The sequence below is a fragment of the Taudactylus pleione genome, unplaced genomic scaffold, assembly GCF_031769625.1.
Source record: "Taudactylus pleione unplaced genomic scaffold, aTauple2 ptg000336l, whole genome shotgun sequence".
NCBI lineage: Eukaryota > Metazoa > Chordata > Amphibia > Anura > Myobatrachidae > Taudactylus > Taudactylus pleione.
In genome coordinates this window covers 5,419,701-5,433,308 of record NW_028284737.1, presented here as the reverse complement: position 1 = coordinate 5,433,308, position 13,608 = coordinate 5,419,701, and the positions used below count along the sequence as shown (strand labels likewise).

The following is a 13,608-nucleotide window of genomic DNA, read 5'->3' as shown; positions in this document are numbered from 1 at the left end:
GAATATTCTCTGGCTCATTACACTCCACCTTTAATTTACTGGGATGATAGATCTTTCATATTTTCCCACATAAGAATGAAGTCAGTCCATATGGATCATGTCTTATTCCCAACACGGGGTTAGCCACCCCCTAAAAAGATCATAGCCAATCCCCCAAAATGAGGAAAACACAAATTTATTACACTTACACGGGGGGTAGTTCAATTTACATGCCTGTAGAAATAGGGAGACAATATATATATATATTTATTAGTATTTTTTTTCAGTTATAACACTTACTACATGAAAAGCACTGTTTATTAATTTCTATATGTCAACAACACAGGAAAAGAGGGCATCAATAACAAACAAAATGCATTGCGGGCAAGATAATTTGCATATATGCAAATTACCTTGCAAATAAAGCCTTGTGATTCATGTGGTGCTTGCACTGTTTTCCTGCACAGTTGACATATTGGAATTAGTGAGTGGTGATTGGTATGTGTTGGGTATTGTGGGGGATGAACTATATTAGGGATAAAAATAAAAAAAATGTACTCTCCCTAATTTAAAATGTTTCTGATATAAAGGGACATATACAATGAATGGAGAACACTGGTAAGAGCAGAGGAGACAGGAGATCATGTGCTAGTGATGTCAGGCTGAAACAGTGCTCTGCACTTCGGCCGGCGCCCCTGGCAAGGGCCATCCAGGCCAATAGGAAGATACGCCCCTGCATAGCAACCACTTGCAGCACACTATTGTGCCACCGCACAGTGATTGAAAATATGCTGACTTACAGTATCACAATACTTGTGTGAATATTATTACACTGCGATATTACTGACCAACAGTGTCACAATACTTGTATGAGTAATATTACACTGCGGTATAACTGACAGACAGCGTCACTCACAATACTTTATGAATTTTACACTTCAGTATGATGAACCTACAGCGCCACTCACAATATGGCCATCAGCGTCACAGTGCTTTGGATACACTGGGGGGGAGGGGGGGCATACAGTGTGGGGTACAGCACAAATACAATTATTATTTTTTTAACTTACTATTTTAAAAAAACATTTTCAAACTTTGTTATTTTATTTTTTTTGACAGCCCGTGGACGGACAGCAGACTGGACAGACAGCACAGCACAACCCTAGCCAGCACACCCCTTGCTATCCAGGGTTGTGCTGTCCATCCTCTCTAGTTGTATGCTTGATGGAAGCCCCAACACAAGGGGGGTTCGCTCCCCCAAACATTTGAAAGGCGCCAGCGGAGCGGCGGCCACGAACGGACAGGAGTTGTGCTTTATAGCAAAAGGCTGCACAGACTGCACTGCATAATGTGCAATCTTTAAGTTAAAAGAGTGCACATTATACCTCCTCCTCCTCTGTGCAGTGGATGTGCAGCCTATTGCTAGAAAGCACAGCCCCTGACCGTCTGCGGACGCTGTTCCAGGGAGAACGGAGAGGGGGAGGCTGCCAAAGTTAAACTATACATTGCCCGCCCCCCATAAAATCATTCCAACTCCCCAGGGATTTAGATTGTTCTCTTAGAATTGTTTAATAACACCGGTATGCATGAAAAACTACCTTTTGGGACAGCTCTTCCGATAAGAGCTGTGCCCTGCGAATTGATAACTTCCGTGTTTATGACCTAGGGGTCTTATTGCGCATGCGTGGCCATCGGTCTGCACATGAACAATTATCAGGGGACAGAGAAGGATCCTCTGGATCCCTCTCCAGGGGCTTCTTGTGAAAAGAAAGGCTTCAAACGCCATCTATCACGCAGATGCTGCATAAAGTTTTGATTTCCAGAGCTTGTTGCATACCGAAACATCACAGCCTCATAGACTGCTATGGGGACAGTTGTACCACAGTTATCTCTGATATCCACTGTAGGCCCTTTTTAATACATATGGGGATACATATGCATTGCAGTAGACCTCAGAAAATGGCAGCTTTCAGAGGTTTAACCATATTATTACTTTTGATACATTCTGCCATATGGGAGACACTTATCAAACCTTCTAAAGAGGACAAGCAGAGGTGCTGCCAATTGCATCCAATCAGAAACTATCTAGCACATTCAATAAAATGATAGCTGTGACCGGATGGCTTCCAGCCCGGGCTCCCGATCACAGGTTGGGGTCTCGATCCCCATTTGACCTTGTGGTATGAGGGATTCCCGCTCACCATCAGTGACCGCCTGTCACTGACTCTACCCACTGCATCGTGGACGTAACGATGCTGCCACCACCAAACTCTACCATCAACGTTTGGAACCGCTTCTTAGATACACTCAGGCTCCTACCGCCGGCACCTGGAACCGCTCTGCTGCATATGCGTTGACTAGCTGCGGCCACACCTCCTGTTTGGTGTCGGCTATTCCCATCTGATCCCTCGCAATGGAGCAGGCTCTGCACGGTAGCTGCGGAGGGCTTGAACTTCGGAGACGCTCGGCTCAACCCAGAACAGTAGGAGAATGGAATAGCATTTGGCGCAATTATGTTGGTCGCATGGTACAGATGTAGTCGAAGTAAAGGCAAAGGTGTTTATTGCTCAAAGTCTTAAAGAAGACCCTCCCTTCCACCTGAAGGGAAATATCATGCAGACATCAAACAGCAGTTCTTCACAAAAGATTTTCAAAGATGTACAATATTACCAGGCACAAAGCCTTCTTTTATGCTACTCCAATACACATTACCACAGGGGGTAAGTCCGCCCTGGGTTCCTCTTAGCCAATCAAGCTATAGCACAAAACATAAATAAATACGTCTTACATTTCACAGAAATTAAATCAATTTCCTCGTTACCAACAAAGAACAGTTGGCTTTCCTAAAACACACAAACTTAGCATAGACTGTCTCGCAAACGGTAAATATACCATTTCACAGGAACTGGTCATTTACTTTCATCCTTTAATACATTTATCACACAGTGGCAAAATATCTATGTAGAATAACTAGCAATAGTATTCGCTTTACTCTTCCTGCAATGTGCAGGGAATCATGAAAAACAAACACTTTTTTCCCCAGAAGTGCAGACACACAAGAGACAATCTCAGGGCCATTTCAAAGGAAGATTTAGCCATTTGACTCTCTTCACACCTTCCATCCAGGTTTCACCTGGAGCTCACTGACCACAACAGGTCTTTCCATTCATCAGACCTCCTGCTAGGTATTGACAATTAGCATCTAATTTCCTGCAGTCACAGAAGCTGGTCATGTCCAAGAAGTGCATTTTCTTTGCAAAATATACATTTAAAATCATACATTTTAAATACATTCACATTTCATGCCTGTACACAGCATCAGGCTTTGCACCCTGCAGCACTGTAGCCCAGGACCTGCTGTCCTGGCTCAGTGCTGCACATACCATTTTAAGTGCGTTTTTATTTTTAAACTCTCGGTGCCTAGCGCAGAGAACACATTTACAATGGGCGCCTGGCACCTTTTGTCCTTTTAAAATGGCGCTGAGCACGGGGGTTAACCCCTTCAGTGCCGCGGCCGCCATTATACACGTGAGGCCGGCCTCCGGCCACAATAGCTATGGTTGGTTGTTGTTGGTAATGGCTGTACTTAAATCCCTCCATATATCTCATGCCAGCAACAGGAGCACAGATGAACCTCTTTTTTGTCTTATTACATCATGCGTAGGACACTATGCAATAATCAAATGTAAATCCAGTGCAGAACCTGGCTATGGGTTCTCTTGAAGTAACACATATTAAGTAGACATGTGCAAGTTCGGTTTTATTCGGTTCTTATTGCCAAGTTCGGATTTCTCTTATTGGCTATCCAAAACACGTGACAGCCGGATAGCCAATAGGATGCCGTTTTTGAGATCCAAACATATCTGAGTGAAACCGAACCGCACATCTCTAATATTTAAGGTGCATACACACACAACGATTTTTTGAACGATTTAACTATAACAACGTCGTTATCGTTCAATCGTTAAAATAAATCGTTCATGGTAAACCAATAAAGGATGAACGATTATCGTTCATGCACGTCCACGTTTGTCGATTGCAACATTTTTCCTTCAACACACAGAAAATCGTTTATTATGTAAAGTAAAACCAACTACTTTGTAAAATGATTTTTGTTCACTTTTTCAAGGGAAAAACTGAAATAAAATCATTCAACGAAAATCGTTCATTACTTACATCGTTGTGTGTGTACGCACCTTAAGTAGTTCCGGCCAAAATACAACACCACTGACTTTCTTTGTTACAACATAACACGGCAAGCTTTAAAAGTACCGTTACAGAAATTACTCTTGCAGTTCCCTCCTATATACTAAGTAAATCACTTTATCTTCACAGGATTTATTCATACTTAAATCCACTGAGCAATGTATATAAGTGTCAGCAGGGCCGTAGCTAGGTTGGTGCGGCTGGTGCCGCCGCACAGAGCGCAGGATACTCTGGGGGCGGAACTGGCTGCTGCCGAAATCTCCATTTGCCGAGTGCCCACTGCCAGGTATATGCAGCAGTGCGCCCGGCTGTCCTAACCGCTGTGAGCCTGGGTCTGTGAGCTCCGCCTCCCCCACTTCCCACTTGGTGCACTGGCTGTAGGGAGAGACATATGGACGTCTCTCCAGTGACTCCCATACTGTGAGGTTCCAGGAGCTGTTGGGTGAGGCAAGGCGGCACAGCGCTGAGAGGCTTACAGCTCTGTCTGCTTCTGCAGACCAGGCCAGGCAGACTACCAGGTCACTCAGAGTCTTTTCTTGACAGTGTTGGCCGACCAGGTGGGTGCTGTATGTGTATTTGAGACCCGGAGAAGAAGGGGAGGGTATTTGGGATGTATGAGTGTGTGACATAGAAGTTCCAGGGGGTAGGGGGAAGGGGTTGTTTGGTGGCCCATAATTATATAAAATAAAACTATCTGCGGAGACATTTTCAGTGTGGTCACATTGGCCAGGTAGGTGCTGTGCACTGCATCTGGGATGTGTGTGACAACAGCACTGCAATTACTGGATTTTTATTTCTTTGTAAATAAACTAATTCCCTTTTTCCCTATTTTCCATCTGCATTTGTTCACTGTGTATCTTAATTGGTGAACATAGGGCACCAGAATGCCTAGTGTCAGTAGAATCAGTGTGCGGCACATACCTGTCCTGAATATTGACTTGTCACTGGGTAAGCTGCAGCTCGTGTCATTTACAGCCATAACCCAGACACTGTAGTGCTTATCCGGCTCAAGGTCCTCCAAGATGCAGAAACTTTCCCTCACGGTAACTCTGTATTCCTCCAGCAGCCCTACAGGGATAAGGTGATCCAACAAACAGCTATAAATCTCACTGCTATTAATACGGAATCACACATCATAAGCAGGAGGATCGTATTCCTCAGATACTAAGCATACCGACTTTATGATGTCATTTATATTTTTTCAAATAATGGTATGATACCATGTTTTGTTATTCTACAAAGTATTTAGGTGAAATATGTCACATTTGACGCACACGTGTAGTCTATATACTGCATGTTTCTTTTTCTATATATACACTGTATTTTTATATATGTGTATATGTCTGATCTGGGTGCAGAGTATTTGGAAATGTAAGTAAATGATATTTTTGTCATTCATTTATTTGTCTTATGTAAATAAAAGCTGCAATAAATTAACATTTAGTATGTACACTCCCACTACACACGGCTAGGACAGCCATTTTGGTGACTGAACCAACATACATGTAGTGGCCTGCAGCGAATTCACCATGTAATTCCTCTAATGCCGTGTACACACTTGACGATATTGTGAACGATGGAACGATAATGATATCGTCAGGTTGGCCTGCATGTCCAGGCGATGAAAGAAATTGTTAACGATCCACGGGAGCGCACATCGTTAACGATATCTTGCATACATACTTGCCGATTTTGTGAAAGATTACGGAGATCGTTCACAATATCGGCAAGTTTGTATGCAAGATATCATTAACTGCACACTTTCAGATTTAATTTGAGGGTAATTACATCCAAATCAGGTGAACGGTGTAGGAATTACAATGGTTTCTAATATGTGCCTCCCACTTTTTAAGGGGCCAAAAGTAATGGGACAATCTAAACAATCCTAAATCTAACTTTCACTTTTTAATACTTTGTTGCAAATCCTTTGCAGGCAATTACAGTCAGAATTCTGGAAGACATCACCAGACGCTGGGTTTCATCCCTGGTGATGCTCTGCCAGGCCTCTACTGCAAATATCTTCAGTTCCTGCTTGTTCTTGGGGTATTTTCCCTTCATCAAGGGAAATGCATGCTCAATCGGATTCAGGTCAGGGGATTGTCTTGGACATTGCATAACATTCCACTTTTTAGCCTTAAAAAACTCTTTGGTTGCTTTTGCAGTATGCTTCGGGTCATTGTCCATCTGCACTGTGAAGCGCCGTCCAATGAGTTCTGAAGCATTTGACTGAATATGAGCATATAATATTGCCCGAAACACTTCAGAATTCATTCTGCTGCTTTTGTCAGCAGTCACATCATCAATAAGTACAAGGGAACCAGTTCCATTGGCAGCCATACGTGCCCACGCCATGACACTACCACCACCATGCTTCACTGATGAGGTGGTATGTTTTGGATCATGAGCAGTTCCTTTCCTTCTCCATACTCTTCTCTTCCCATCACTCTGGTACAAGTTGATCTTTGTCTCATCTGTCCATAGGATATAGTTCCAGAACTGTAATGGCTTTTTAATATGTTGTTTGGCAAACTCTAATCTGGTCTTCCTGTTTTTGAGGCTCACCAATGATTTACATCTTGTGGTGAACCCTCTATATTCACTCTTGTGAACTCTTCTCTTGATTGTTGACTTTGACACATATACACCTACCTCCTGGAGAGTGTTCTTGATTTGGCCAACTGTTGTGAAGGGGTTTTTCTTCACCAGGGAAATAATTCTTCTGTCATCCACCACAGTTGTTTTCCGTGGTCTTCCGGGTCTTTTGGTGCGTTCTCTCTTTATAAGAATGCTCCAAACAGTTGATGTGGCCACACCTAATGTTTTTGCTATCTCTCTGATGGGTTTGTTTTGATTTTTCAGCCTAATGATGGCTTGCTTCACTGATAGTGACAGCTCTTTGGATCTCATATTGAGAGTCGACAGCAACTGATTCCAAATGCAAATGTCACACCTAGAATCAACTCCAGACCTTTTACCTGCTTATTGATAATGAAATAACGAGGGAATAGCCCACACCTGTCCCTGAAATAGCTTTTGAGTTGATAGTCCCATTACTTTTGGCCTCTTAAAAAGTGGGAGGCACATATAGAAACCGTTGTAATTCCTACACCGTTCACCTGATTTGGATGTAATTACCCTCAAATTAAATCTGAAAGTCTGCAGTTAAAGCACATCTTGTTTGTTTCATTTCAAAGCCATTGTGGTGGTGAATAGAGGCCACAATATGAAAATTCTGTCAATGTCCCAATATTTATGCACCTGACTGTATGTGTATATATATATATATATATATATATATATATATTTATTTATTTATTTTTTTTTTATATATCCGTGCACGCTCACTTCAAGGATGGACAATTCTTTGTATCAGATCCTTTGGGCAATTGAAATATCTACTCAGAATATTCTCAGTAAATTAGACAACTTACAGATGGACACCATGACTCCCCGTTCTGCTCCTTGGTTGATATCTGATGGGGCTGAAATGGCTGTGCCTAAATCTCTTGTTCCTGCTGTTCTCATATCCTCTCCAAAAGAGGATATTCTTGACTTATTTTCTCCACTGGCTGTGGACCTGCCTGTATTTGTCAACTATTTTGAGGTTGGGGTGTTGGGCTTACAATGGTGTGCCACAAAATTCTGTTTCTATTTCTATTAGATGTGCTGAGATTCCAAGATTTTAAACTCAAATATTTTACTTGTTTTTCTATTTGTTTCCGAGTAGGATGGGACAGGTCAATTTTTCTGTTTTTATTTTGGCAAGAGGTTGAGGCCTGGCCAGACTAACATTATAGTTTATATAATCCTGATTGTTGTACATCTGAATGTGCGGTTTCAAGTAATTTGTATGGAGGGAGCTCCATAATTATGTTCTTTAAAGCGGGAGAGCTGAGTTGATCTAGCTTACGGTCATTAATTTATAGCCCTGGTTATTTACATTGTTCTAATATCCTGTATTAGGGATGGAGGGAGGGGGGGGGGGGTAGTTTTTTAGGTAGCTAGTGCAGATTTGGGGGGTGGGATGTTTTGGGGATCCAAGTGTGCCTGGGTCGGGGTTAGGTCATACAGGGTGGGGGGTAATTGGGTGGTTTGTTTTGGGTTTATCATTTATTTTGGTAGATGGGGTTTATTTTTCTTTTTATATACTTTGTATAATATAGTGTGCGGTTATTTTCCATGTCCCACTTTTTTTACGCTGGTTCAAGTTGCAGGTATCCGGATGGCGCCTTCGGGTACCTGTTCTATTCAATTATTTGTTGGAGATTGTATTTATATCCTGTTTGCTCATATATATTCTTCAACATGTTGTTTTTCGATATATGTTATTATCAATGCTGCATATCTGTATTTTTTCATTTCTCATTGTCTACCACATTTTTTGGGGGTATTTTTGTTATGTTTGTTTCTATTTTCTTAAAATCAATAAAAAATACTGAATTTAAAGAAGCTGATTGGTTGGTACTTTCTCTCTCTCCAAAGGGCCTATTCATCATCACTTTTCACCTGCAATTGTAAAAATTAAGTTAAGTTATCGGGCCATTCATCAAGAAGGTAAAGCCAGAGATATCACAGATATCTCCTACTTACCTTCCTTTTGCGGAATGGTCCACAGTCCCCATACATCAAGTTCCGAAAAGATAATATTTTTGAAGCTTGACTGCGGGAACATTCGTCATCTTCAGATGGTGAATGCTCCTGCTCCGGGATCGCAACCCGCTCCTTCTCTATGGGAAGGATGTCCGGGTTGCGATTGGCCGGCGGAAGGTGCCCCTATCCGGCTCCTTCCGCCCGACATCGGGGCTCTTATGCGCATGCGTGACTTGTAGGTCGCGCATGCGCAGTCCCGTCCGAAAGGAGCAGTGAAAAGATTCACAGCTCCGAAAAAGGAGCAGTGAAGCCGCTCGCGGGGACAGCTGATTTCGCATCAGCTGTCACCGCGCCGGAGCAATGATGAATTGCTCTGGTAGCCGCGGCGAGTTAGAATGTTAATTATCGGGATCTGTTCGGACCCCGATAATTAACATCATGAATAGGCCCCTAAGGCTTGATACATCTCCTGCTATAGCTCTATCCACTTTATCTCTCTCCAAGGATTGATACATCTCCCCCAAATGAATATGTGACTACTTACTAGTGATTTGGCAGGGCACAATTTTAACACTAGTTCATCTTGCAAAATGGCTGCCACTACTGCGTGTTGGTGACAGGAACATTTTACATATATCGTATACATATTGCTGTTTTTGTGTTCCCTCGCCAGATACATATATTTAACCTGTACATAATGAAACCTGTGTCATATTGTGCTTTTTTCCAAAAATGTTTTGCATGCTTGTCTGGTGTACAGGAATTCCTTAATCATACACAATAAGGAGATTATTGACACCATCGGAAAAATAGATAGAGGTGGAAGATTATCCCAGTGTTGGGCAACTAGTGAGGATAACAAGGCCTGCATTACTGCAGTCATTATCCAGGTCAGTAGCCCCTCATAGTGATCTGGTCATTGCACTCACAAACAGCCAGGTAATATTCAGCTCCTTAAGGAACCAATGGCGGAGAGATTTATCAAACCTTCTACAGAGGTCAAGTGGAGATGTTCTCATAGCAACCAATCAGATTCTAGCTATCATTTTATAGAATGTACTCAATAGATGATAGCTCCAATCTGATTGATTGCTAAGGGCCACTCCACTTGTCCTCTTTAGGTTTGATAAATCTGCCCCCAATGTGTGAAGCAAGAAAAGACTATCACGTTTTCCAAAAATGACTGCACCCTAGTTCATGTCATAAATCTCACCATTATCATCACTTTTCCCTTGTGGCTCCTCCATGCAATACACCTGAAAGAACTCAATGATGTCCTCCTCGCTCACTGTCCAGTACACGGTGACTGAAGTGCTGGTGGCGGAGTAAGGTTCCTGCAACTTTACCTTTGGTGTCTGGAGAGCTGCAATAACATAGAAATTATGTTATAGAACTTATAAATAGAATCGGTATGTAATGCCGCCGGATCTATCCCCGGCAGAGCAAATAACGATGCCGGAAGCCAGAACAGTGAAGATCACGACTGGGGCTAGTAAGTACTCTAACCCTCCCCTCTCCCCCCCCTAACCCTCCCTTAGTGGTGCCTAACCCTAACCTCCCTGGGGGGTGTCTAACCCTAGCTTCCTACTAGTGGTGCCTAACCCTAACCCCCCCTTCCTGCACCCTAAACTAACCCACCCTGGGGGGTTTCTAACCCTAACCATCCCCCAGTGGTGCCTAAACCTAACCCCCCCCCCTTCCCCTCTAGCCTAACACTAACCTCCCCGGGGGGTGTCTAACCCTAGCTTCCCACCAGTGGTGCCTAAGCCCAACCGTCCCTTCCTGCACCCTAAAACTAACCCTCGCTGTGGGGTGTCTAACCCTAACCACCCCCCCAGTGGTGCCTAAACCTAACCCCCCCTTCCCCTCTAGCCTAACCATCCCTGGGGGGTGCCTAACCCTAAGCCCCTCCGGGGGTGCCTAAACCTCCCCCCCCCCCCACCCCGCCCCACGACTAACAGCTAGAACACCCCGGCTTACCTTCATTCTAAATGCCGGGCACCGGGATTTTCGGCGTGGGGCTAAAGATAGGAGTCAGGATTTACACGCCTATCTTTAGTTCCTGGTCGAGCTTCCAGCGACGGGATTCCGACGGCCGGCATTCCAGGGAGCGCTATGTTAACCGCATCCCCTTATAAATATGACTTTATTTCTGTTTAACTTATATCGGTAACATGTTCCCAAAGTAAACTCTCTGTTTTGGGTGCTATCCATTTAAACTTACAGTAAATCAAGTTTTTTTCATAATCAAAACACAACCTGAATAAATCAGTATATGAAGTTAGATCAATCAATCTGTTCATGTGATTAATAAATATGTAATTGCATAATAAAAAAATGAGTATATTAAACTTTCATATCATATTTTGCACTGAATCTAAATTTACTATATTTTTACTACACTAAAAAACAATGTTTAGTTTAGTTTATTTCTATCTTAAAGCAAGCACGCATATTTCCATCCCCTACTACGTTCAGACAAAAAGCTGGGTCAGGTCAGATATTTGCTATTCTAAAAAATGTTGCCAAGTTCCGATTATCAGAAAGCTTCAGCCGGTCACCAGGGTACAGTCAGCCTGAAAACCTAAGTAATTAGGGAAGATAAAGCTTTATAGTGGTCTAGCAATGACTACAAGACACAAATTGACTGCACTGATATCTCAGACCTCAAGAAAGTTTTGTTAAAAAAAAATATATATATTATCATTTAAAAAGTGCCCTATTACAGTGGGGATTCTAAAAGCTATCGAGCCAAGGTTATATTACAATACAGCTAATAGCCTGGGGAGCTGTGATACATGGGATGACACTGAAAATCTAGAGCTGTCAGCAGTACAGAGCCACAACGTAAAGTAATATGGATACTATTTACTACCTGTGTGGATAAATGCTGAGTAAACAGGCAAAACGAATATGACTGGTGATTTTTTTTTATCCCAAGGCAACAATGAGAGCTCCGTTAATGGAGGCCGTTCCAGTTACTGTATATACCAGGAATCTAGGTGTAATGACTCTCATGAGTTAGTATAGCTATGTCTGACACAGATTTCTGTGTGGGTACTAAAACAATTTTAAGGCTTTAAGGGACATCACTAAACTACAATATTATAGCATTGCCAGGGGCATATTAAAAGAGGAGTGGGTCCGTGTGCATTCCCCGTCCGTGGTCCCCTCCTCTCTCCCCGACGGCCGGCAGCAGACTGATGGCTGACCGCAGGGTTATGGATAGATCCCCTTTATTATTTGTACCCTTACATCATCAGTTACTGTCCAACGTCATTCCTTACTATCCACGTGGACATAGAGGGGGAATATAAACCTGTGGCGAGTTAAGCGTGCCACTGTGCCCGAAGCGGGCGAGCGTATGGAGCCCGTGAGGGGACAAATTTCTTCTTTTGGTGGCCTTTATGGACATGGAACCGCACTTCCACCCTCACTCCACGTCACTTCCAAATACTGAAGGGGATCTATACACTATCCTGGCCACAACAACAGTAGACATTGGGCACTAGTTTGTGCCCAGAGTCTCTCATGAGCATGTCGCCATTTTCCCAGCAATTTCCTCACTGCGCATGCGCAAAATGCTGGACAAATTGCGGCGATGCCCATTTTCAGGCATTTAATGCAGGGCTGAGACGCCCGACACAGGACCTCGGAGAGGTAAGTAATAGAAAATGTGTGTGCAGGGTGTGCGATGTGGGCCCCCCTGCACCGCACACCCTGCACCCATTGTAAAGCATTGCTTAAAGTAAAGTATGAGCTGTGGGTACAGTTAAAGTTGCAGTGCTGCTTTCTGCAAAAGCATCAGAGCCATCTCTACCATTAGGCAGTTGCCTAGGGCGCCATATCTACCATTAGGCAGCTGCCTAGGGCGCCATCTCTAACATTAGGCAGCTGCTTAGGGCGCCATCTCTACCATTAGGCAGCTGCCTAGGGTGCCATCTCTAACATTAGGCAGCTGCCTAGGGCGCCATCTCTAACATTAGGCAGCTGCCTAGGGTGCCATCTCTAACATTAGGCAGCTGCCTAGGTCGCCATCTCTACCACTAGGCAGCTGCCTAGGGTGCTGGGTTCTGGGGGGCACCACTGACTCCACCTGTCACTGTACTTAATGCAGGCAGCAGCTGTGGAACGTATAAGATGCTGTCTCCGTGCTTTCAGCTAAGGATCTGGGTAGTGGGTACTGGTGGGGCAGTAAGCTTGAGTTTCATCTATGGTGCTGAGAAACCTTGCACCGGCCCTGATCACCATATCATCAAAAAGTAGTTATTATTGCAAACTATGCAGCTGTTGTTCATTCCTTGCTCCTGAGCAGCTAACAATCTAATTCAATTCTAGTGAAAAGCCACGTGACCTACCAGTATATTCTTGGACTGCTGGAACAAACCAGAGCACTCAGAACAAATGTATAGGAATAGAGTGACAGCATGCTATGGGGGAGATTTATCAAAGCTTGGAGATAGATAAAGTGGAGAGAAAAAAGTGGAGAGAGATAAAGAGGTCTATGTACTAAGCCTTGGATAGAGATAAAGTACCAACCAGTCATATAATGGGCAATGCTGGGACGGGGACTGTCGGCCTTCCCGAAAACGGGGGCATGTCACTACCGTTTTCCGGAAGTGGAAAGGCCAGTTACCTGGACTTGCAAGCCGGCCAGCCTGCATAAACTGAGGATTACTCAGCTGGCTGGCACTGTCCAGTATCGCGACCTGCGACCTCGGTGTGACAGACACATCTGCTTGAGTGCAGCTTTGCAATTCCGTTCATTCTTGAATCACCCCCATAGACCACAAAGTACCAACCAATCAGCTCCTAACTGTCATTTTTCAAATG

General features: G+C 43.6%; 1 protein-coding gene across 2 annotated transcripts in view; it reads right to left on the bottom strand.

Moving 5' to 3' along the window:
* Window positions 1-13,608, bottom strand: part of CMYA5 (cardiomyopathy associated 5) — a 63,376-nt gene that overhangs the window by 25,288 nt on the left and 24,480 nt on the right. For both annotated transcript variants that reach the window (XM_088443926.1, XM_088443927.1), the window contains exons 8-9: window positions 9,989-10,138; window positions 5,107-5,253 (exon numbers count right to left, since the gene is read on the bottom strand). In XM_088443926.1, coding sequence (XP_088300052.1) covers window positions 5,107-5,253; window positions 9,989-10,138 — 297 coding nt within the window. The remainder of the gene's footprint in view (window positions 1-5,106; window positions 5,254-9,988; window positions 10,139-13,608) is intronic.